Below are 22,015 nucleotides of genomic sequence, written 5' to 3' on the forward strand. Positions count from 1 at the left end.
ACATCTCAAACGTAGTCAAATCACTGCATTTCACACACACACAGCATCTTATTTGCATGATATGCCAAATTTAAGTGTATGAATTTGCTGCACACACACGTTATATTCTAAGTATTCAAACTTTTGCGGGGTAAACATTGTGTGCCTTTTGCTCGGCTATTGTTGTCTTAATGAAAGCAGGTTAGGGGGAACAGGTGTTGACTAATGTATATGATAATTGTCAGATAACAGATGTTAATGAGCGTGTGTATGTGCGTGGTTGCTTGTGTGTGTGTGTGTGTGTGTGTGTGTTGTTAAGGGGCAAGCTTGCATTTCTAAGAACGCGCCCAAAAACCGTTGACGTCTCATGTCGACAACTTGCAGCGATGTTAGTTCAAGGGGTGATTTGATTTAAATGTCTGACTTTAGGCTTAACCCATAATATACACCGAGACGTAAGCTTTACTTTCATTATCATTTTAAATACTATATCGCATGATTTAGCATTTCATAAAGCACATCTTCAACATTATAGTGGCTTACAAAATATAAGATACACTGCAGAGAAAAAATATATATATTGTTTTGATTAAAATTTTGGCCAATGCTGCTAGAGGAATTTGTTAGTTGATGGCAATATATGCTTTTTTGGAGGGTGGTACTTGATGTAAAACATTTAACAACAAGCTTAGACAATTTCACATTTTCTAAATATGCCATATTGGAGGTGCGTTTATTTCTGTGGTGTCACTGCCAGATGGTGATGCATGTGCTGTTCATTTTGTGCAATTTGGATGCCTGGTCAAGCGGGTAGCTTTATGTGTGATGTGAATGTGAGCGTTAACCAAAAATGATGTCTCTTGAATGGACCTGGACAAAGTAAAAAAATACAAGGAGGAAGCAAGGGGGGTCAGAGCTCAGCATTAAATCAAATGGGGAACCTGGAACTTCAGCGTAAATTCAAATGTAAACAAAGCCAGATTGTTAATGTGTTACTTTGAGAAAAAAAAGAGTGAAACTAAATTTGGAATTAGACACTTGGACCTGCAGGCCAAATCCAGCTTACTAGTGTAACATGTTAGTAGTAGACAGAAAAACACAGGACGCCGTTCATATGATCCCGTAGTAAAAAAACATGAGTTGGTTCGAAGGAACGGGGGATTTATTGGGGTGCAGCCCAGAAAGCCCTTGAGCAAATTTGCACAGAGGCAACGATGGCCGAGCGGAGCGCAAAGAGAAGCAGAAGATGAGAGGGAGGCTTACAGCATCAGGAGAAAACATCTCAGGACAAACAAGCTCCGGGCGGTGGCCTTTGTCCCGAGCTGGGACTCTTCTTTTCATCCTCTTCCTCTTTCTGACCACAATGCAGGTGTCGGCGCTGCTCCGACGGGTCAGAGCAGCGCTGTTTGCCGTTAGGATGTCGCTCGTTTGCACCGGGAAGGGGGGAGTGACCAAATGGAATCTTGATTGTTTTCCCGGCCTGATGTGATAACATACGTGATAGCTCAAAGGATTGGGGGGAAAAAAACTGTTGCCTCTGGGAAGACCAAACACGCTGATAAGACGTATGAGAAAAGTTTATTCAAGTTGATGAATCACAAATGTACTTGGTTATCATACAATTTGAAGCTTTAAAGGGTCAGGGTTTTGGAGCAGACTCGCCAGTTAAAAAAATGAACCCAATTTTGTGTATAATTAGTGTACATTGAAAATGCCTCGGGTAAAAGTAAAACAAAGTCAACATTTTCTTCATAAAATTCCGATCAACATTCAAGACATGGAAAATGGACCTTGGCTGTTTTCGACGGTGTTATTGAATCCATGTGGACAACTGCTGACTGTGCAACCCACCTTAATATTTTTGCTTTTAGCTGCTACAAAGTCAGAATAATGAATGTATCTGTTTGCATTTTGAACACGCTATGATGTCATGCATGCTACTTCAATTGACCGTGAAGAGAATAGCAATGCACTTTGCCTTAAGCCCTATATCTTTTATTTATTTTGGGGTCGCAGTAGTAGTAATAGTCGTAGTCATGTAATACTACCTTAGCAATTGACCACTGGGTTGCCATCGAAGCATTGTGCAGCCCAGTAAATACTCAGAAACCTTGGCTTCTTTGGCGCAAACGAGAACGTGTCTTGGATAACACCAATGAGCCATTCAAATTATGTCAATAAAACCGTTTTTGCATCATATTTGTGTAAAGTCTAACCAAATGACATTATTACTCTTAACCAATGAAATTGAATTGTGTGGAAGGTTTTCAAGAAGAGCTTTTCCTTTCTCACGTACGCACATATCGCTTATCGCCAAATATGGTAATAATGCGTCACCAAGACAACAAGTTTGGAGGTGTTGAAGCCCGTTAAAAGGTGGCTGACAAAGAGTTTCACGTTCTCGGCAGGGATCGGCGCAACCAAAGTCTCGACGACAATCCGCAAGGCTGAGTCTGGTTTATTTTTTACGGGGGCCCGCTTCACACTCCGGTCGTTGGATTATTCCTTTGTGGATGCAAGCATTTCAGGGAAAATGTGGAGATCAGCCTTGTGATTTTTGTTGGCCATCAATACTTCACAGCAAATATCCAATTGAGCTGCCTAATGGGATTTTCCTGGGGCAACAGCACAAATGAGGAGATGTAAGCAAAGTGTGAATGTTATCAAGCCTTCCCACTTCTTTACACCCCGTAACACCCTCCTCTTCTCTCCACTCTCTGTCTTTTGTTATTGCTCTTATCAGTACCACTCTATCATTCTTTCAAAATAGTAGCGGCGTTGGAAGCGCTTGCAAATGTAAGTATGTCTTTGTTTGGGGCCGGCCCGAGGTCCGCCCCCTCCGCCGGACTCCCTCCAGGGTGCGGGCTGATTGACGGCCCTCCGCTGGGTGAGTGACAGGCGCCATGGGTTTGCGAGGCGATGGCCGGCCCTGACAGATGCAGCCGCCGCCGGCAGAATATCATTTCAGAACCAAACGGGAGGTCCTGAGAACACTTCTGGTTGACAAATTGAAGTGTTACGAACAAAAGCGGGATTTGCGCTACGCCAAACGAACAACGCGACCTTGGGCTGCTACGCTCTGTGAAATTTCATTTAAATTCAACTTAGATGGAGAAGTTGATTGGGGCTGTGTCAACAGGCTAAGAATAATTAGCTTTAAAAGAAGGCATTTCTAAAAGACATCATTTACAGACGGCAACATTTTGTCTTTCACAAGAAGATGTTAACGCAATCACCATTCACACCGTCCTGCAAAAATGAGTGACAACACTAATATGCATGCAAGGCCAGTGTAGTTGGCAAGGTACAGTCATTTAATTTAAAGGGATATGCATTCGTCCGTTTTCAGCAGCGAAAAGTTATTAGTTGATAACTAAATAATTTTTCATGTTGAATGAACATATTTAAAAACACATTTTGCCACTTGCTGTCGACTGACAGAGCATCACATGTATAGTACTAAGGGCTCTGGTAACAACCAGTCACCGCTCGGCTTGTAAACATCACATGATCAAACCGAGAAACCAGATTGGTGCTTACCTGACCCTTGAGCGCATGCGGCGTCATTTTCAGTTGACAGTAAGAAGTACTTGTTTTCAAGGGTGTTCATTTTACGCGAATAATAACTCAGATATCAAAATAGTTATTATGGACAACACATTGAGTTTATCCTGCCGCAAAATAGTAATTTTTTTTCTTGATGATCAGAGAAACTACATGTAGAACATTCCACGCCAGTATTATACTTTTGTCTATAATGCACTGTCTGCTTTCAATTTACACAATTGCTGTACAAATGATCAACCAAAAAATATACAGAACCCAACCAGTTATTTTATTCATTAAAGATGCTCTTTTTTTTAATTGGTTGAATTTAAAACGGCACAAATATTGTATCAAGCAAATAACTACTCGGCCACAGCATTCAGAAGTTTTTGAAGGGTTTGGAGGGTTGTTATCGTTTGAGGGGGGCACAAGTGATTTAAAAAAAAAAAGCTATGACAAGAATCAATAAAAAGCATATGTGTTTGTCAAAGGTGTTCATTTACTGACTAATGGAATAGAGCTGAAAAAATATGAATCATTTACTGTTTTCAGAGAGGTTTAAAAATACCATGCGCTTTAAATACATGAATCAAGCATGAAACTTGAAATTCTGTAGAAAATTGAGTTGTGTGTAGTTCTGTTTTATTTTATTTATGATATACTGTTTCACTGTATATAATTTCCCTAGTATTGGAATAAAATGAAATAAATGAGCGAAAAATAGGGATAGGACTCAACAAGTTCTTGAACTTCTTCCAACTCCTTTTGAAGACATAAACTACTGAACCGCTATATCCACTGATGTTTTTCCTCTTTTACTATTTTTCTTTTTTTTTTATTTGATTCAAGGAATGCGACCATATCAGAATCTGGTGGCATGATGACCTTGTGCAAAACTACCACAGTAGCACTGTATTTAAATTACAGCTCTAAAATATTTTCATTTTAAGATCTTAGCAATTTTTCTAGATGATATAAAGTTTTATATTCAAAGTATATAATACACCATATAGATGATACGCCATTTGTTACAATAACAATCATTTTCCATGCACAATAATATTAAAAAAAAAGAAATATAAATGCACCCAGCGGCGCAGTGAATAGAACGCCCACCTCACAGTTCAAGGGACTCGAGTCCCAAAAGTAGCATAAGCATGTTAGCTGTGTCAGCCTAGGAAGTTGGCTGCAGTAGCTAACTTACAGTGGTTCTGAAGACAAACCAGGAAGAGGACGTGATTGGCTGCGGCAGCCAAACAGTATGATACACATGAAGAGGAATTTCCCGCTGAAGGTCGCAAATTGCCCATTGAGGCAAACGATGCGGGAGGGAAAAAAAACTTTCTGGTTTTGTCAGATTTGGACTGTTTTAAAAAACCGTGACTTTAAGAATTGTGATATATTGCCATTACGGGTATCAGCCCATGCCTATTTTATTCTTTTTATTTCCTATTGTATTGTGTTTATATGTTTAATAAATCAAATTGAAAATGTCAGTGCAGTGTTGAGACTTGTGTGCAATTTGTGTAAACATAGCCATATTAGAACTTAGAAATGAAGGCACATGAAAACATGAGTTAAACAAAAAAAGTGGTTTTACAAGCATTGCATTGAAATCTAGTGCTTGTGTTCACTCAGCATTAGTCAACAAAGTTCCATTACTCCTAAATTGTAGTAAGCATCAGTTTACAGTATATGTCCAGTTTTAGAAAAACAAAATGCAGTTAGTCAGACACGTTTGGGCAAAGAATCCACTCACTTGATTATTTGGATTTTTGTTTCTCGTATGTTGTGAATCTCTCCGTGAGTGCAGTCATATATGGTATAAGCGGTGACTATCAGCAGATACTGCAGTTGAGGAGCAGCACGTGTCAAAAGAAAATGGCTAACGGATCCTGTCAAATCCAACAACGATATGAAGTTGATGCACACGTGTTCTCTCCGGGCACTAATGAGGTTATTGGGCATCTGTGACATGACATCTACATTCGGGGCCTATTTGTGAGACAATGGCAACGAGGAAGCCCAGGACATCGGGCCCTGTGTTTTCCGAGTGGAAATAACAAAGGCGAGCTGCGCGCCGGCGGGAGGCTACGCTCTCATGGAAATGAGCAACCGAAAGGACAATGTAGCGCCTAATCTCTTCAGAGAGAGGAATCGGTTACACAGCAGTATGCGAGCCTCATTGCTTTTCACTGGAGTCAGCGGGCTATAGAAAAAGCAGCGGTCACTCCACCCCCCACCACACACATACACACGGGCGTCGTGTAGCCACAGGCCTTGCTCCTACAAACACCAGAAACAAGGTGGGCCCCCCTCACCAAAAACAACAGAAGGCATGGAATAAATGGGGCAGAGGGTGCTACGGGGGTGCGAGGCCTCAAAGCATGGGATTAGAGTTAATGTGCCTCCCTGGGTTATAATCTCTTCAGAGGGGGACTTTGTTTGAGGGGCTTGAGGCCAGTAAGATAAGTATCTATTACAGAAACTCCCTCTTATCCCGCCAACATCAGTGCTTCAAAAATGAGGCACAAAAACACTTGCCCCCGTTCCCCCTTGGTGTCGTCTGATATCCCAAGATCCCCTGCGCAAGTGTTGCCCTTTTAAGCTAATCAGGAATTAAGAGCTAAAGCAGTATGGAGAGTTAGCAGGGACCACATTTACTCCATCCGCGGCCCAAAAAGTCAGGTAGTTAATGGACTGGCGAGGATGGTATTACTCAGGGGGCCGTCACGCAAAACTTAGCTCTGTTGCTACGCTAACACACTGTAGCGTCTGAACAGTTCACTCTACAGTAGACACGGTTGACACTCGATGCGACGTTACCTTAACCGAAGAGTTTGCTTGTTCTTGGTTTTGACAGAGGGTGGGACGACGTTCTCTTGGAAACTACAGAACCCGTTGCCGTAACGGGTTTCAAATGACGATGGAAATAAGTAGCTATGCACCAATTTAACACGCAACTGCTAGTGACTGACAAACATTTTTTTGGGTGGGTAAATTGTTTTTAATTTATTTTACGTGTTTGCATGTGCAAACATGTTTGCATACAAATATGTGTGTTCACGTGTGCGTGTAATCTGTATACAGCCCATTTCACATTTTTAAAAGACAATAAGTGGTGATCTTTAAGATAAAATAGTACCTACAAATAATATAGCTACATTTAAAAAACAACATAGTCATGGCTGTTACAAGTAACAAATACAAATTGCGAGTATTGTCTTCAAACATTAAAAAATGAGGCCAAGGGACAGAATTTCCTTTGAAATTTAAATTGGCAAAAAATAACATTGCAAATATCAGTGGCGGGGTAAAACTAGCGCTTAAACTAATTAAGGCACTTAACCATCAGATGTCAGCCCGAAAAGGTTAATTAGCATAACAAAGTTTGATAAAACCAACGTGTGGACTCTAAATGGCAGCAAAGTGACACCTTGAGTCATTCACTGTCAACAAACTTGGGCTGGTGATTAAAAAAAAGTTTGACCTCCCCCCACCCCTTTCTACATTCTGTAAAAGTCCCATGAGTGGCTTGATGGGTTACAATTTGGGACCTTGTCGCATGTCTTGGCACTGATGGACACATTTTAATCTACGGATTGCATGATTTTCATGAATAGTTCTAAAAACCAAATCACACACAAAAACACCTCGGTGCACACAACATATTCCAAGCTAACAATGTCCGCTTTCATCTAAGTGCATGTGAAATGAGCATAACAAAGGCCTAAATGAATAACATTTGAGTGGTTTCCAGAACAAAACAAAGCTCACTAAATTCATTGTGGTGGTTTTGTATGAAATGTGCAGTTACTTAAAACTATAGTGATAAAAGCATTCACTTTTTAGGTAGATTTTTAGCTTTTCCCAATAAAAGCTTTTTTTTGGTTTTAGGGCTTAAAAGTGCCAACAGAAATACATACAAGTATTCTTAACTATAAAATGAGCTATTAGGCAAGTGAGCTCAATATGTAACAATTCGATTTCAAATACTGCTTCGGTCACAAAATATGATTACATGTAGAAATGTATGAAGGATGTTGGTGTCCTGTGATAACCGACAGTTTAGAAGAAAGCAAGAATGGAGCAAAGTGTTAAAGCTGATTTCAACTTGCAGCACGGTCCTGAGGGTCTGCGATGCCTCAGCGCGAGAACTTCCTGGGCCTGAAGGCAGGAAGGGCGAGCTGATGCGAGGCCGTCCTCTCTTCCTCGATGGGTGCCAGGTCCTCGGCCGAGCCCCATTTCTTCCTGGACTGGAAGAGTGATGTCAACTTCCTGTTCCTGTTGCGCTCTCTGGCCTGAGACACTTGAAAATCCGCTGTTGTGAAAGACAGTTGTACTCGCTTCACACATTTCGAGTATCTTGCTGCGGGTGTGAAAGTCAAGGACACTCACGTAGCTCACAGTCATCCTCCGGAGCGTCTGCTTCTTTAGGGTGAAGATAATAAAAGGCAAGATGACCACTGTAATCCCTCAAGTTTTCCTTAGCACCTGATGGAAAAATGTCATTGCATCAAAGCCAGTGGAGTGCACCATTATATTATTATGACTGTTTTGTTTAATTACCGTAAGTCCCGACAAGCAGATCAAGAATGTTCCGGTGTCCATGCAGCGCTGCGATGTGTAAAGGAGTATAACCCTGCGGAAAATGAGGCGATGCGGATGAGTTAGGAAAACAGCGACGGCGGTCCTGGGTGCAGAGGTAACGGGAGGAGTGCTTTTGAGTACCTACCCCCTGGAGTTTCCCGGCGCCCCAGGCGACCAACGCAAACGGCGAGGAAAGAAAATACAAATGAGAAAAGCTCGTGGAAAGACAAACTAATGATAAAAACATAATTGCAAGGTAATTTGTCAAAAATGGCAACGTTTCAGAGCGGCGCATGCTTGGACACAGACACCCTGTTTCGGGAGACAATTAACGTGACAAGATGTGATGATTTATTAGCCGAGCGCCCGCGCTCCCACGGGGGATTTGCACAGCTGGATCTTCGCTAAGATTGCCGAGGAGAGCGACGTCACAGAGATGCAGTCTCGCCCGCACGTCAGCATACTCACATGCTGTAAAATCAAGATAGAGCGAGACGAACGCATCAATTATCGGACTGCAAAGGAACAGCGTATTTCAAAAAAACTCCAAGGAACGTTTTGACAGGGATCACTGATGGAAAACTACTAAAGAGAAGCAAAGCATTTTTACATCTCGCTGGCACCCAACAATGTTGACTGACAAGAGCAAGTGGAACTCACTGATTTGGTGTTGACATCGGCGCCAGCGTTCGCGATCAGAGTCGCCATGTCCTCGTTGCCGTGCTTGGCGGCCCAGTGCAAAGCTGTCTGTGGGAGACGGCAAAGAAAAAAAAAGTCCTCAAATGATGTGTTCAAGGAGACAATTTTTGTTCAGGCACTAACCCAACATGTGTCACTGCTGCTAATCAAACGCTGAATCCAGCGTCCAGGCTATAACCGCTGTTCAGTGACTGTCATTCAAAATACAACAGTGGTCATTTAAATAAATTGTATTGATTGTGTGGTGTTTTTTTTAATATATCAACTTTTTGAGCAATTCCAAGTGTAGTAAAAAAGTCCTTGCATTGCTCACATCATCATTGCTTGAGAAAAAAAAAAAAAAAAAACAAGATTTGCAAGAATGACAGGTGTTGTAAAATGAGCTCATCAACAAATTTCAATACATAAATTTAAGAGTACAAACTTGTGGTATGGCTTCATGTGTAACAAATAATTACACCTGTGTTCCTTCTATGCAATTGCTGTGGTTAGTGCATATAAAGGTAAAAAGTCAAATAAGTCAAATAAATAAGTCAAATAAATAAGTCAAATAATTGGCAAATATTGGCCAGTATTTAAAGTTCTATTGTCGACCGATTCAATCTGTCGGGTTGAACAACAATAGTTGGACAAACTTGTCATTTTTTTATGTCACCTAAAATGTGCTGATTTTGAAGATACTTTGAGAATTCTGTAAGATGTGAGTGAACTTTTGCTCGGTGCAATGTCTCTACTTTGGCACATAAGGAGTTAAGGCACACAATCAAATCGTTCATCAATCAGAGGTTGGACTCTGGACCTGAATCTCAATTCTTTCCCTAATTAAGATATTTTGGACAATTGACCAGAGTTATAATACTTTGGGATCTTTCTTTATGGTTACGATAGTTAGGTTTACATTTCGTTTGGACTTTATTACGTTTTTTAAATTTGGTTAGTAGAATGTCCATTCATATTTCTCATACAGAAAGTGTATGACCGTCCACATAATTTTAAGGCAACCTGTGCGGTGCATAATACTGCTTCTAAGGTTGAATGCAGCACAATGTACAGTATAACAATTAATGAGACACATACTGTAGTATGAGCGTCTTTTAAAAAACATTTAGTCATCTGTCCATTATTGTAAACAAAAAGTCCTAATTTGCATGCTTTCAAGCCATCGCTACCAGTCTGCAAATTCTCAAGGTGTCCTACGGACGTGTGGCCATTAGACTTTCAATGTCTGTCCATTTATTTGTTGGTGTAATACATTGCCAGCCAGTGCGGAAATCAAGTGCCATAAGCCCCATGCTTATGTGACTTTTGTGACCATCCACCACACATATAGGCCTCCTTTATTACGGCGCTTCTGTCATGCTGTTTCGAAACATTGCATGCCAAGATAGAGCCGGCGAGGCAAAAGAACTTTGGTATTGGGCGCAGCTGCAACGGAGAAGACGAATGGAGGGATGGTTTCCTGCCATCTAACGGAGCCTAATTACAAAATAACACAGTGCTGTGCACACGGTAGGGGGGGGCCGGCCGCCTGTCACCACACGCAAGATTGATGATGTTGGTGTGACCCGCAAAGGGGAGCCCCACCTAGACACGACTGTCAGCACACGTCAAAGCGCAGTAACAACCCTTTGCAAAGGTGCGCCCACATGTTGGCATGCAATGTGAAAACAAGAGTGGTAAGTATGTAGCGGGGAGAAAACACGCACACACACCTCCACCTGTCGGACTGTGATCTCCTAAGTTTTTTCTTCACTCTTTAGAGTGTGTAATTATGGGCTATCAACAGGTGTCAGCTAAATCACCACAGACCATCCTGCTGAAAGCTCTCACGTCGGACGCTTAAAATGGAAAATCAAACACAAGACACGTTAGAATGACTCATATTTTTTGAACGTGTAAATAACCTCAAAAGTGAATCACGCTTGCTATATGGAGATGCTATGGAAGTTCTTAGAAGGACATAAATTCATCAGGCCAGGTTGTCTTGGGCCAAAGTGACGTTATCCTAAGAGTATTCTCCCTCAGGGCGACGACATGCGTGCTCCATGGGAATTGCTACTCGAGGTACTTTGGGACTAATAGGAAAACGCTAAGAAACCCCTTTTCTTTAAATTGGACAAAACGTATGTAAAGATTAAGTCATTCAAGACTTGAATCCACATCATCTTCTCGTCATCGCTGGCATTCATGTAAATTGTAATTTTTTTCATTATTTATGACAAGTGCTCGATAAGTTAAGGAGAAAACGACAACCTGACATTGTGATGTCAGTATGGATTACGTAGTAAATTGTCCATTAGCACTCGAAAGTGGTCAAGGAACAGACTAGCTTCCCTCCAACAAGTAGTTGCAATTTTGATGGTTGCGTGGAGGAGGACTCCAAAGCCCAAGTCTTTCCAGATACATATTTTCAATTTTTTATGCTTCCTAAACCAATCCTCACCACTTCATGGTCTCACAACAAACACACCAAAGTTTTGTCGTATGTTGACAGTTGAAACTTGGCAACGATAATTGAGTGCTATTCTGCTGGTAGATGTAGATGAGTTGGACATACTTGTTAAGGCCTTTATATCCTCGAGCTATTCAAAGCATACTTAAACTGTAATCCATTCACATATTGATTAATGGAATATCATGAAGGAGTCATGAGAAAGTAAAGTAACAACTCATTCAAACTACAATGACACAGCACCAGGAGCAAACGGGGATTCAGTATCTTGCCAAAGAATCATTCCGCATGGTTAGAAGGAACAAACCGAAAGGTTGAGATGAGCATTCTAGCAACAGAAGCCCTGTCATCCCAGGTTTGCTCCCTCTCTGGTCCCATTGCTGTATTTCACGCAACTATTGTGCTAGGAGGTGTACAGGAGACAGCACGCCTTAGATGTAGTCTGCATTTAGTATCTCCATCTCTATTGTCGGCCCGCTGTCACAAGACAAGATTGATTGGCCAAAGCGCCGTTTGTCAGGAGTCTCCTAGTGGGAAAGAGTGACTGACGAGCCTGAACAGGATATGGCAACCCTCGTTTTGGGCTCTGAAGTCCCAAGCTACCCCCGTCTAACGGAACACTTAACCGCCCACTCCTGCTAAAAAGGCTCAGTGGAGGAAGAAGAAGAAGAGTGATGAGCAGATGATGTACTTACAAACTGTGTGGCCCAGGAGGAAGAGTGAGCAGGTCCCAGCAGGGTGTGAGGTCCACGTCATGATTGGAGCAGAGACACAAGCACATAACATAAGGGCGCTTTTAAATAAATTCACCAATTGTAAGATAAATATTTGGTCAGAAACAGGAAACCCTTCATTCTTCCTGAAAGTAATCCCTTCTTGAGTCTTGGTGAAAGTTGTGATTTAAAAAAAAAAAAAAGACAAACCTGTCATGCTAATCTGGTTTTCCTGTGTCATGTGACCTCTTTTGCCTCTGGGTAAAGTACGTGTGGATACGCTGTCTGTGCAAGAACAATTTCCCCAACACCAACCAGGAAGCAAAAAGGGAACATCAAAGCAAAGCAAAGGAGACTTAGCACCTTCCCAGGGACACAAGCAGCATTGTTCTACAATTAATCCCAGCCTGCTCTATTACTTTCAGATTATCTTTAAGTAGGTGAAGTCTTTGTGAGGAATTAAGACTCTCCTTAATCCATGACACTCCCCCCCCCATCTCCATACACTTCAATGGCGGCTATGCTATCTTGTCCGGGTATGGACCGCGGGGGCTTTGAAGGTGGTCCGCAGTGGACGCAGGACAGTGTGAGAACTGTGACACTGGAGAGGGACAACAAACATGAGCTCAAATCTTTTAAGCGCACAGGGAGACAAATAAAAGGATTTGGGTTTTCGAGGGGGGGCGCACAGGAGCTAAAAAGCTATCTTTCATAATCCTTTTGATAGTGGACCTTTGAAATGCATGATCTGGATGTTTTAACACAGCCTTCTCGGAATTCCATTAAGAGGGGATGAAAAACTCAGAATGACCATAGGAAAGTTACACAAGCAGATCGCAGGTCCGAGGGCAGGCAAGCATCACATTCCAGGCAAGTATTCGGGATTCAAGAGAAAAAAAAAGGAAGGACTTGTAAGGCATACACAGTTTATGAGGACAGAAACTTACCCCCTATGGTGATAATCGAGGGCACGTGGACAAGAAAACAGATGGAAAGTATTAAAATCATCAACATATAAAAGCAACACATTGCAAAAGGAAATGAATCAAATACTGTACTTACTGATGTGAAGTCCTGGTTTGGGCACAAAAAAAAAAAAGACTATGTTAGCAAAGCCTTGACGTAACATTGGTTTTATATACCTTATTTCTCCGAGTACAAGTCAACCTCGCGTATATGTCGAGCCCTCGTAAGGGAGACAAGACTCGCTACTTGTGCTCGTAGCCCAGCTAGTCTTGACACACCAAAGCCGCTACTTTGCTGGTCTTCTATCCAGTCGAGCAGTTTCTTCTCCAGTTTTGGGCAATGTGAGGTATTGCCCCTGTTTCCTCGCTTCAACCTGGACATTTTCATTAACTTGTCAAGCTCCTTCCTCCAATCTCTGACTACTTTTTTAGAATGTCCAAAAGCAATTTGCTGCCTTGCATTGTTATGATTCATAACATATTTTGCTCCGTCAATTTTGAAGTGGGCTTCATAGGACTTGCTTTTCATTTTCAAAACGTGTCATAGTCCACAAAAAAAAAAGTGTCACGCACCCTCGTTGTCGACAACAAAGAGGCAAGTAGGTGGCGCTTGACGAAAGTGTTTCTTTTCCGGGCAAACACTCTAAAATGAATGCATACTACTATATATGGAATTGGAGGTAAGCAAGTATATATAATAATTTTAAGCCTTGTACATGACATGATACGCCTTATTTCGCAGTCAAATAAATGTTATTCAAACACAGATATGTGGAAATAATTGGTCTGACAGTTATAAGTTGACCCTCCCTTAATATGGCAGTTGAAAATGAGGGGAAAAAAAAATCGAATTGTACTCTGAGAAATACATTACATGATGTGTCCTGAAAATTGGCTTCAGGTATATCCAATTTTGAGCACCGACATTTGAAAATATTTCACCATGTACAACATTCAACTTGGAAGCAAACCAATTACCTGTTGTTAACGCTGAACAGCAAATTTGAACAGAATGTGAATTTACATACAAACTAGGGCTGCACGATCATGGCCAAAATAGTAATCACGATTATTTTGGTCAATATTGCAATCACGATTATTCATCATGTTTGGTCAAACATGACTATTTATTGCACTTTTTTTTTTAAACAAGCAGTATATACTGTATAAACAAGGCTTGATACTTAAAAATAATAATAATAAATTAAAATAAATAAACTAAATCATAATTATGGCAAAAACTTTCTGAGTGCAAAACATTGAAAAAAACAAAGCCTACATAGAACCAAGCACATACTACAACAAACCTGTAAGAACACCTACAACAGAAATTCCAGGAGGAAAATCTGGCCAGCGCAGACACCGCGCAAAGTGGCGTGGTTGCAGAAAAGACGTCATTTTGACGCGTGGAGCCGCGTCAAACTCGCGTGGCGCGTCAGGCATAAACCAAGCTGCGGACGTTCTTGCAGGATTTGCTTGCTTGCTATTTCTTAAGCTTAATGTCTAAACCTTGTATTTGCCACCCTGGTGGTAGGATGACTGAAAGTGCTTGATTTGACATGTACTGGTAGGCAGCTGTTTAAATGTTAATATCATTGATTTTCATCTTACTTAATCGTGGCGGCCAGTATAGTGATCGCGATTAAAATTTGATTAATTGTACAGCATAATACAAGCAAAATTATGACTATTTCTAATTCTTTTTTTTTCCCAGGTTTTCTATCTTTTCTTGGGTGGTTGGCAAATAATTTTATTGCAGGACCGCCACCTTTTTATTAAAATGGAGCCTTTGCCACAAGAAGGTCTAAATTCTGACACAGTGCTCTTGTTGGCCAGCGTCCATGCGTCCCCTTAACCAATCATATTTTCACGTTCACTTCCTGGTTCATCCTCTTGATGTGAGTCACACTCTTTGGCTGCCATAGCCAGTTAATACTTTGATGTTACTTTCACGGAGCATTAAATCGGATATCGTTATAGGTAGGACTCGAGCAGTCTAGCAAACACAAGTGCGGGTCAAGAAGGCAAACTAACCGAATGCCTTCCCCCGTCCAAACAAAAGAAATCGGCTGGTTGGACGCCAAAGTTTTTGATTCTGACCATTTGATGCTGTAAACATGATTAAGAAACGATTTGGAGTGTGAGCCCACTGTTTTTTTGTTTCTGATTAACCCTAACCCTTGCAAAAAAAAAAAAAAAAAAAACAACGATCATTGCAGTGTCTTCTGTCGCCATATTTATATGTAAACTACATTCTACCAATTCAAGCAAGGGTCACAATATCCTCTTTTTATTTTGTTTTTGTTGTTTGTGTTATGTTGACTCTCTTCCCCAAACATGAAAATTATTTGAATAATTTGTATTGATCTGCTCACTACAATTTATTCCTGTGCTAGGTTCAGCTGTAGCCAATTGTTGTTATGAAAGATGCTACCTTTTTGTTGGCAAGTGATGGGTCCTGTCGAAGCAGCTGACTGAGGCTAGGAACCCGAGCGCCAGCCGCAAAGTAGATCCACTCTTTTTCTAAAGGCTCCAACTAGCATGGAGAGAGAATGGGTTATATGCAGATTTTCCCCCATTTAAAAAAAAAAAAAAAAAGTCTCTCAAAAGTTAACCTACTAACAGTGCCTGACAAGAGGCCATAAATTGAAACGATTCACATGAGGCAGCATTTTTGACATATTGACAACCTATCAACTTCTACTTGGAAAATGAGAAAAAAGTTGTTACAATGGACTTACTGCTACTGAAGCAGAACCCATGCTTCCTGTCGACTCCTCATCCTGCTCAGACTCCCACTGAAAGTAAGGCAAACGTCAAAGATGACCAAAAGTATGACACAGTCAGCCGTAACCAACAAAGCATACACACACACATACACACACGCACACCTAATAACGCATACACACACACACACACACACACAGGGATGTGTCACACTGTCTTGACGTCATCCTGCCACTGACCAAAGGGTGACAGACATACTGTAGCAAGCTTACAAGAGAGTAAGACAGACGTTTCACACATGAGGGTAATGAATAACAATCCACTTAACAAATAATAATAAACTGGCCGTCTGAAGTGTAATTTATTTTTAAAAAAAAACAACAACAACAAAACACAACTGAACACCTCTGCTGAAAAGACGCCACCTTGGCAAGCAGTCACGTGTTAACGGCACTAATGTGATGCATGGACATCGAAAGCAACATAGTGTTTTCGCGTTTTGCAAACTCATGTGACTTAGGAAAGCCACGCGAATGGGTTTTGACCATCACAGATCTGCTGATTGTGACAGATAATGTTTCAAACATGCAGAATGGCACACGTTTCATGCTTTGCCTATACAGTTCTCTTAACTTAGCTGGTCACTTGAAAAAGTTTATTTTTATATCTTGCTTGTCATAAATGTACTGAAAAATATTATTATTTTTCATTTGGGCAACAGTGTTTCACATATTTTCGTATTGCAATTTCTTGTGAAATAACAATGTATCTTGTTCGAACTTTTTTTTTTGTAATGATCCTGATGCATTTAATTTCTATTAATCTTACTTTCTACTATACTATTAAGAGGAGCATTTGTCCACATGCTGTTTTTGTGGAAAATAGCATTCATCCATCTTCTAGAGCCTCTTATCCTCACAAAGGTCGTAAGCTTGCTGGTGCCTAACCCAGCTGACTTCGGGCAGTGGGCGGAGGACACCCTGAACTCGTTGCCAGCCAATTGCAGGGCACATAGAGATGAACAACCATTCACACACCCAATCACACCTAAGGACAATTTACTATGTCCAATACACTTGCCATGCATGTTTTCGGGGGGTGGGAGCCAAAGTGCCCAGAGAGAATACATGCGGGCTTGGGGAGAATAGGCAAACTCCACACTGGAAAGGCCGAAGCAAGGTGGAGTTGAACTCGGGTCCTGAACTGTGAGTTGCTGATAACTGTGATCCACCAAGCCACCTTGGAAAAGGGCATGTTCCTTACAAATCAAAACTTAAGAAAAAAAAAAAAAAAAAAAGACTGGGTTTCCCATTGTTAATGCCTTGCAAAGCAGACGGAAGTAGTGTGATATTCTTTGCGCATCTATAGATTGACGCAGATATCTTTTTTAATTTAATCGAATCGATTTGAATTGAAAACAGATTCTGAATTGAATCAGAGACCCAAAAATCATTATAGATTCGAAGCGTGAGATTCATACACCTAATAAATACAAGTAGTTGATTGACCACATTCACATTCACTGCATTTCCACTTCAGTTAGATTTACATATTAGGATTGACTGGTGTGAGCTGCAAGGAAAAAAACTTTTAAAAAGACAGATATGGCTTTAAATGGACTAGAAATGCCTGGCATGTGAGAGAGAAAAATGTACAACCTATGTTGCATTGGAAAGTCAATGCTTGTACATATTACATACTACAATCACTAATTGGACAAAACAGAGCACAATGTTCTGACTAATATGTTGAACTAACGCATGGAATATGATCACACAAGATACATACAGACACACACCTTCATTAAAGTGTAAAACGGTATTATCTTCACTGTGAATTTCTTTAAATAGGCACAAATGTTTATTATCTTTCTAATGAGGTCTAACATGTTGCTGCTAAGCATAATAACAGGGGGCTTCATTTAAAGTCAGTTTGTGCTACCCTTTGGCTCCCACAGCCCTTCCACCTACTCACTTAGGACTCTGCTACCTCAAGAAAGCAGCCAAGTAATTTGGCACCACCTCGTGGGTGATGGCGCTACTGCTGGCCTGCATCAGGGTTCTTCCTGAGCATAAAAAATTGGAGACTGCAGCCTCCATATCAGCAAGAGCTGACACCATGAAAACTCTTTTCAGACCAGTGTTATTTTTAACCAAAGTGTTTGGATGTGGGCTAGGTAGATCCTCAGAAATAAATAAACTCAGCGCTTGCCAATGGTCCAGCCAGGATATGTTTGCACAACTTGACCAAACAAGGAAACCTGTTCTGCATGGTTGAAAGTTGTGGTATTGCAAATAATTGCAAAACTCTTTCTGTGAGATGGAATGATACCTGGCTCTCCTTCCACTTTCATGTGTGTCATAATATGTTGCAAAGCATTCAAAGAAAAAACATGGCATTATCTTACATTCACAAACACAGGTAACGACAGCCCTAATTAGCTCTGCAAGACTTGCTCATCACCAGCCAAGAGCTCAATCTCCACCTCAAGCCAAACATATCTGATAAGCAATTACGTCACCACACACTCCAATACATTACTGTGGAGCAGTATAGGGGACAAGTCATATAGTGTGCACAAACTAAGGGGCGTCTCGTATTTAATCACGAGCAAACAGGATATGAGCGCCAAGTGTAAAATAGAAGAAATTAATTTTAGGTTCACCTCTATAACATTGTCTGGCTTGCCGCATGTTGGAATCGGTTCATCCCGATATTCCCTCTGCTGGGGGGTATGAGCAGAGGCGTCCGTCACCTCCCACCGTGCCGTCGCAGGCGTCGAATGTCTATGTCCATCCATATCAGGCACGTTAGCTTTATCTTTTTCTCGCTCTTGCAGCAGCTGTCTGTATTTCCTTTTGAGGAAAAGATATTTCTCACCCTGTTATAGAGAGACAGAAAAGGTTTGAACAGTAAAAATGATGTCGTTTTATATTCCACCCCAGCAGCCTTTTAAAGTGGTTTTCCTTATAGTTAGTTGCACAACTAATCAATTACCGAACATAATGGCTCATTCATTGCGAGGCCTTATTTAACCTTCGATTTTTCGGAATGCCAGCCTTCAAACAACAAATATTCTCAAATGGATGTAGTCCTTCTTTCAATTAATATTATACAAAATAGAATTTGATTCATCAATTAATAAAAAATAAATCAATGCCTTAATCACTTATTACAATAATTACTTGGTGCACTAATGTGCAGTTACAGTAACGGCTATAACTGAGTGTGCCATGTTGAGCTGCGTGACAACTTATTCTTACGTCGCTATCTGTAACCTCAAAATGTTGTATGTAGAAACCATCATAAACTGAGACTGCCTGTACAGTGTTAAATGGATGATATTGTTGTGCTGTGAAAATGAATTGAGGGTTAAAAACTTGATGATGACAGAGTTTCACTGAAAAACACAAATGATCACTTAATTACAAGAAGAGTACTCACATTGTCAGACTTGACCACAGCAATTCTATCAATAATGAGCTTGAATTCTTCTCTGTATTTTGCTGCGAGGACAAAAAAAAAAAATCACTTCAGGCTAATTTTGTCATACACCACCCACAATGTTATATAATAAAACTGTATGTGACGCTGGAGGAAGAAATCACACAAAATAGTATTGACCAAGACAATAGTATAAAACAATACAAAACATTCAATTCATTTTCTAAAGGGTCCTCATTTGGATCATGGGTCAGCTGGAGTTTCCCAGCTAATTTTCTGCCAGGGGACCAACATGAAGCTGCTGCTTCTTAGTGTCGCAATGTGAGTGTGGATGAATGTGAAGCGTTGTAAAACTTTTGGCAGTGTATGATGCAGATAAAGCCATATACTATACACTATATTGTATTTGCTCTGCATTTACAAAGAGCACTGTGGCCAAGTTTTCATTGCCAAAAGGTACCCCCCCCCCCCCAAAAAAAAAAAAAACATCTGACGAGTCAAGATACACCAATATTGGAAAGTGTGATCGCTTGGTATGTGTTTGTGTGCATTCCTTACTAAGTGGAAAATTAAGGAGTTTCCTCTTCCCGGTGTGGACACAAAGGATACTAACTGATGGTCATCCACACCGACAACAACAGGAAGCAGAAGTTCACACGTGCTTCACACAAAATTACATGCTTACGACAGCAAGTAACAATGTCCATTTATCTATTGACGAAAATTCAATTCCCACGCACCGCTTCGTTCAGTACCTTCCGTCAACGTGCACCACTTCCTATACCCCCCTCCCCAAACACACACATACACACACACACAGACACACGCACACACACAAACACACGCACACTTGTTAGAGGTCTAAATCCCATCATGCGTGTGGACTTAATTGTGATTAATAAACGATCATCACATTTACAACACGGGAAGCTGGGACCACATGCTCGGGCAGACATTTCACTACATGGTGGGAAGCACTTCTTTAATCACCAGAGGGCCACGTCAGATGGCATTGACGTCACATCTGGAACATGTGGCCGCAGCGCAAGGTCACCCTAGATCAACATTTGTTAGGCAGATTCACATGTTTCCCTTTCGATAGCAGATTCAACTTTAAAAAAGAAAAAAAAAAACTTAAGGGGTATTGTTTTGTAAAATACTCAACTAACTATGTTGTGGCATATAAATGCTAATTCATGCAACAAACCTGTTCCATAGACTAAAAAACAAAATAGAAATCAAAAAAGGTTCATGTTAATGATCAATTTCCCTATCAGTTGTGAAAATTGCAAGCATGTCTTCAATGGAAGTACAGGAGCCACTAAGAGAGACAGACTGTGCACCAAAGCTCCATTTGGTTTGGGACTACGTTTTCTCAAAAACATGTACAGGTACAGAATGTTTGCTTGTTTTGTCTTCGTGTATGTTAGCTAAACATTATGGCTTGCACACAGTCTATAGCTAGCATGATAGCTAACTTTAATTCCACAGTGAGCTTTTCATTTCCCCATCTTCATTTCTGAATAGAAAAGTCATTCAGTCACTCACTCATTTGATTTACACTAGATCTCTTTGAATCATTGAAATAGTTTAAATGTAAGTGAAGGTTGGTGTTTTGTAGAAGCAATTTACTTGAAGTAACGTATTATTTTTGACTGACACTTCATAGTCAAACTGCATTAAAGAAGAGTTAAAATAATGTTTTACACAGTGTCCAACATACCTACTATGCATGTTTACAGAATGTAAGAGGAAATCAGAAGGAAAGCCCATGCAACACTGGGAGAACACGCAAACTCAATAATGTACGAACCAGTGTTTGACTTTGTCTCTTGGACTGACAAATGCAAGGATTTGTTTTTGTATGGTGGTAATGAAGAGGGCTTGTTTTTTTCGTGTTTATTTTTCTTTTTAGATGAAGGAGAGGATGCAGCGCCTCTATTTTTTTTTTAGCATCTACACTTTTACCCCGCTTTAATAGACGGTGGAATGTGACGTCATAGTGTAGCTCATGTGCAACTCGACGGGATTCACGTACTCCACGCAGTGGAGGTAATGACACCATTCCTAATCCCACTCATAGCAGTTTGGAGGGTTTTATTTATTTATTTATTTGGGGGGGGGGGGGTCCTAAATAAAATTCAAATAAGAGAGGGGGGGGACACAGCAACAAAGGTTTTCAACATGAACGCGGAATATAAACGCGGAATCTGAATCGAAAACATAATGACAACCGTTTTGTACAGGATAATGAACTCCATCGCGCTTGCAGTGTGTTAGCTAACTTTGTTTTGCTATGTTAACGAGACCATGTTACTTACCACGCAACTGTACGTCACTGTGGCCAATAAAGGGCTTAAAAGTCTTCAGTATGTCTGCATTTCTCACTCTCCCTGAGCTGCCCGCAGTGGAGTAGAAGTAATCCAGCAGCGACTCCTCACTCACATCGCTCATGTTAGCTGTAGCGCTTATTTGGTCGAATTTAAGGCACTTTGGACGCTGCGGCTACTTTAAACGCTTTTTGGCGCGTGCTTTGTTTGACGCAGCCTCACCCGGAGTGGTGTGCTCGACTAATTTGCGTCTCTTCATGTCAACATTTCACTCCACCCAAGCTAGCGAGTTGATCGGCGGGGCCGCTGTGCCTCCTCTTGTTTCATTTTAACCCCTTCCTGATCATTTAGCATCTTCCTTACCGCTTCTGCGGAGTACTCGGTTGTCCAATTTTCTGACAGCGGCCTTAAACGTCTCGCTCTCTGAGGAACAAATACACATCCGGTTCCGAATGTAAACTTTTGGTCGACTCTGTGAAAGAACATAAACGTCTCAGTTGGTTAACATAAATATCCGAAAAAGAGTATGCACTATTTCTGACGTACTCAGAAACTGATGATTACTAACAC

The 22,015-nt window shown here is 40.9% G+C and overlaps 1 protein-coding gene and 1 long non-coding RNA gene across 3 annotated transcripts in view; one reads left to right on the top strand and one right to left on the bottom strand.

Moving 5' to 3' along the window:
* On the bottom strand, window positions 1-21,784 carry LOC148427589 (uncharacterized). Its single transcript, XM_088407023.1, has 10 exons — window positions 21,437-21,784; window positions 19,116-19,177; window positions 18,337-18,552; window positions 15,686-15,742; window positions 15,379-15,480; window positions 13,042-13,053; window positions 8,776-8,862; window positions 8,095-8,167; window positions 7,924-8,019; window positions 1-7,846 (listed from the first exon to the last, which is right to left on the bottom strand). Exons 1-10 carry the CDS (start codon window positions 21,567-21,569, stop codon window positions 7,671-7,673), a joined length of 1,014 nt encoding a protein of 337 aa, XP_088263149.1. The 5' UTR covers window positions 21,570-21,784; the 3' UTR covers window positions 1-7,670.
* LOC148427590 (uncharacterized) overlaps window positions 20,214-22,015 on the top strand; it is a 9,345-nt gene continuing 7,543 nt past the window's right edge. The window contains exon 1 of one of the 2 annotated variants that reach the window (XR_015864293.1): window positions 20,214-20,506. This is a non-coding gene — a long non-coding RNA (uncharacterized LOC148427590). Of the gene's footprint in view, window positions 20,507-21,111; window positions 21,168-22,015 lie in introns of those variants that run through there. The other variant, XR_015864292.1, reaches the window with a different exon arrangement.

The sequence above is a fragment of the Hippichthys cyanospilos genome, chromosome 2 (assembly GCF_059441005.1).
Source record: "Hippichthys cyanospilos isolate Australia breed blue-spotted pipefish chromosome 2, RoL_Hcya_1.0, whole genome shotgun sequence".
Classification (NCBI taxonomy): Eukaryota; Metazoa; Chordata; class Actinopteri; order Syngnathiformes; family Syngnathidae; genus Hippichthys; species Hippichthys cyanospilos.

Bases quoted from the DNA above. Each gene is read 5' to 3' on its own strand.
- LOC148427589 (XM_088407023.1), bottom strand. From the start codon at position 21,569: ATGAGCGATGTGAGTGAGGAGTCGCTGCTGGATTACTTCTACTCCACT. The intron at 8,168-8,775 runs GTGAGTTCCACT...CATTTTCCGCAG, and splicing joins CCGATGTCAACACCAAATCA to GGTTATACTCCTTTACACAT. The intron at 8,020-8,094 runs GTAATTAAACAA...TTTTTCCATCAG, and splicing joins TCTGCTTGTCGGGACTTACG to GTGCTAAGGAAAACTTGAGG.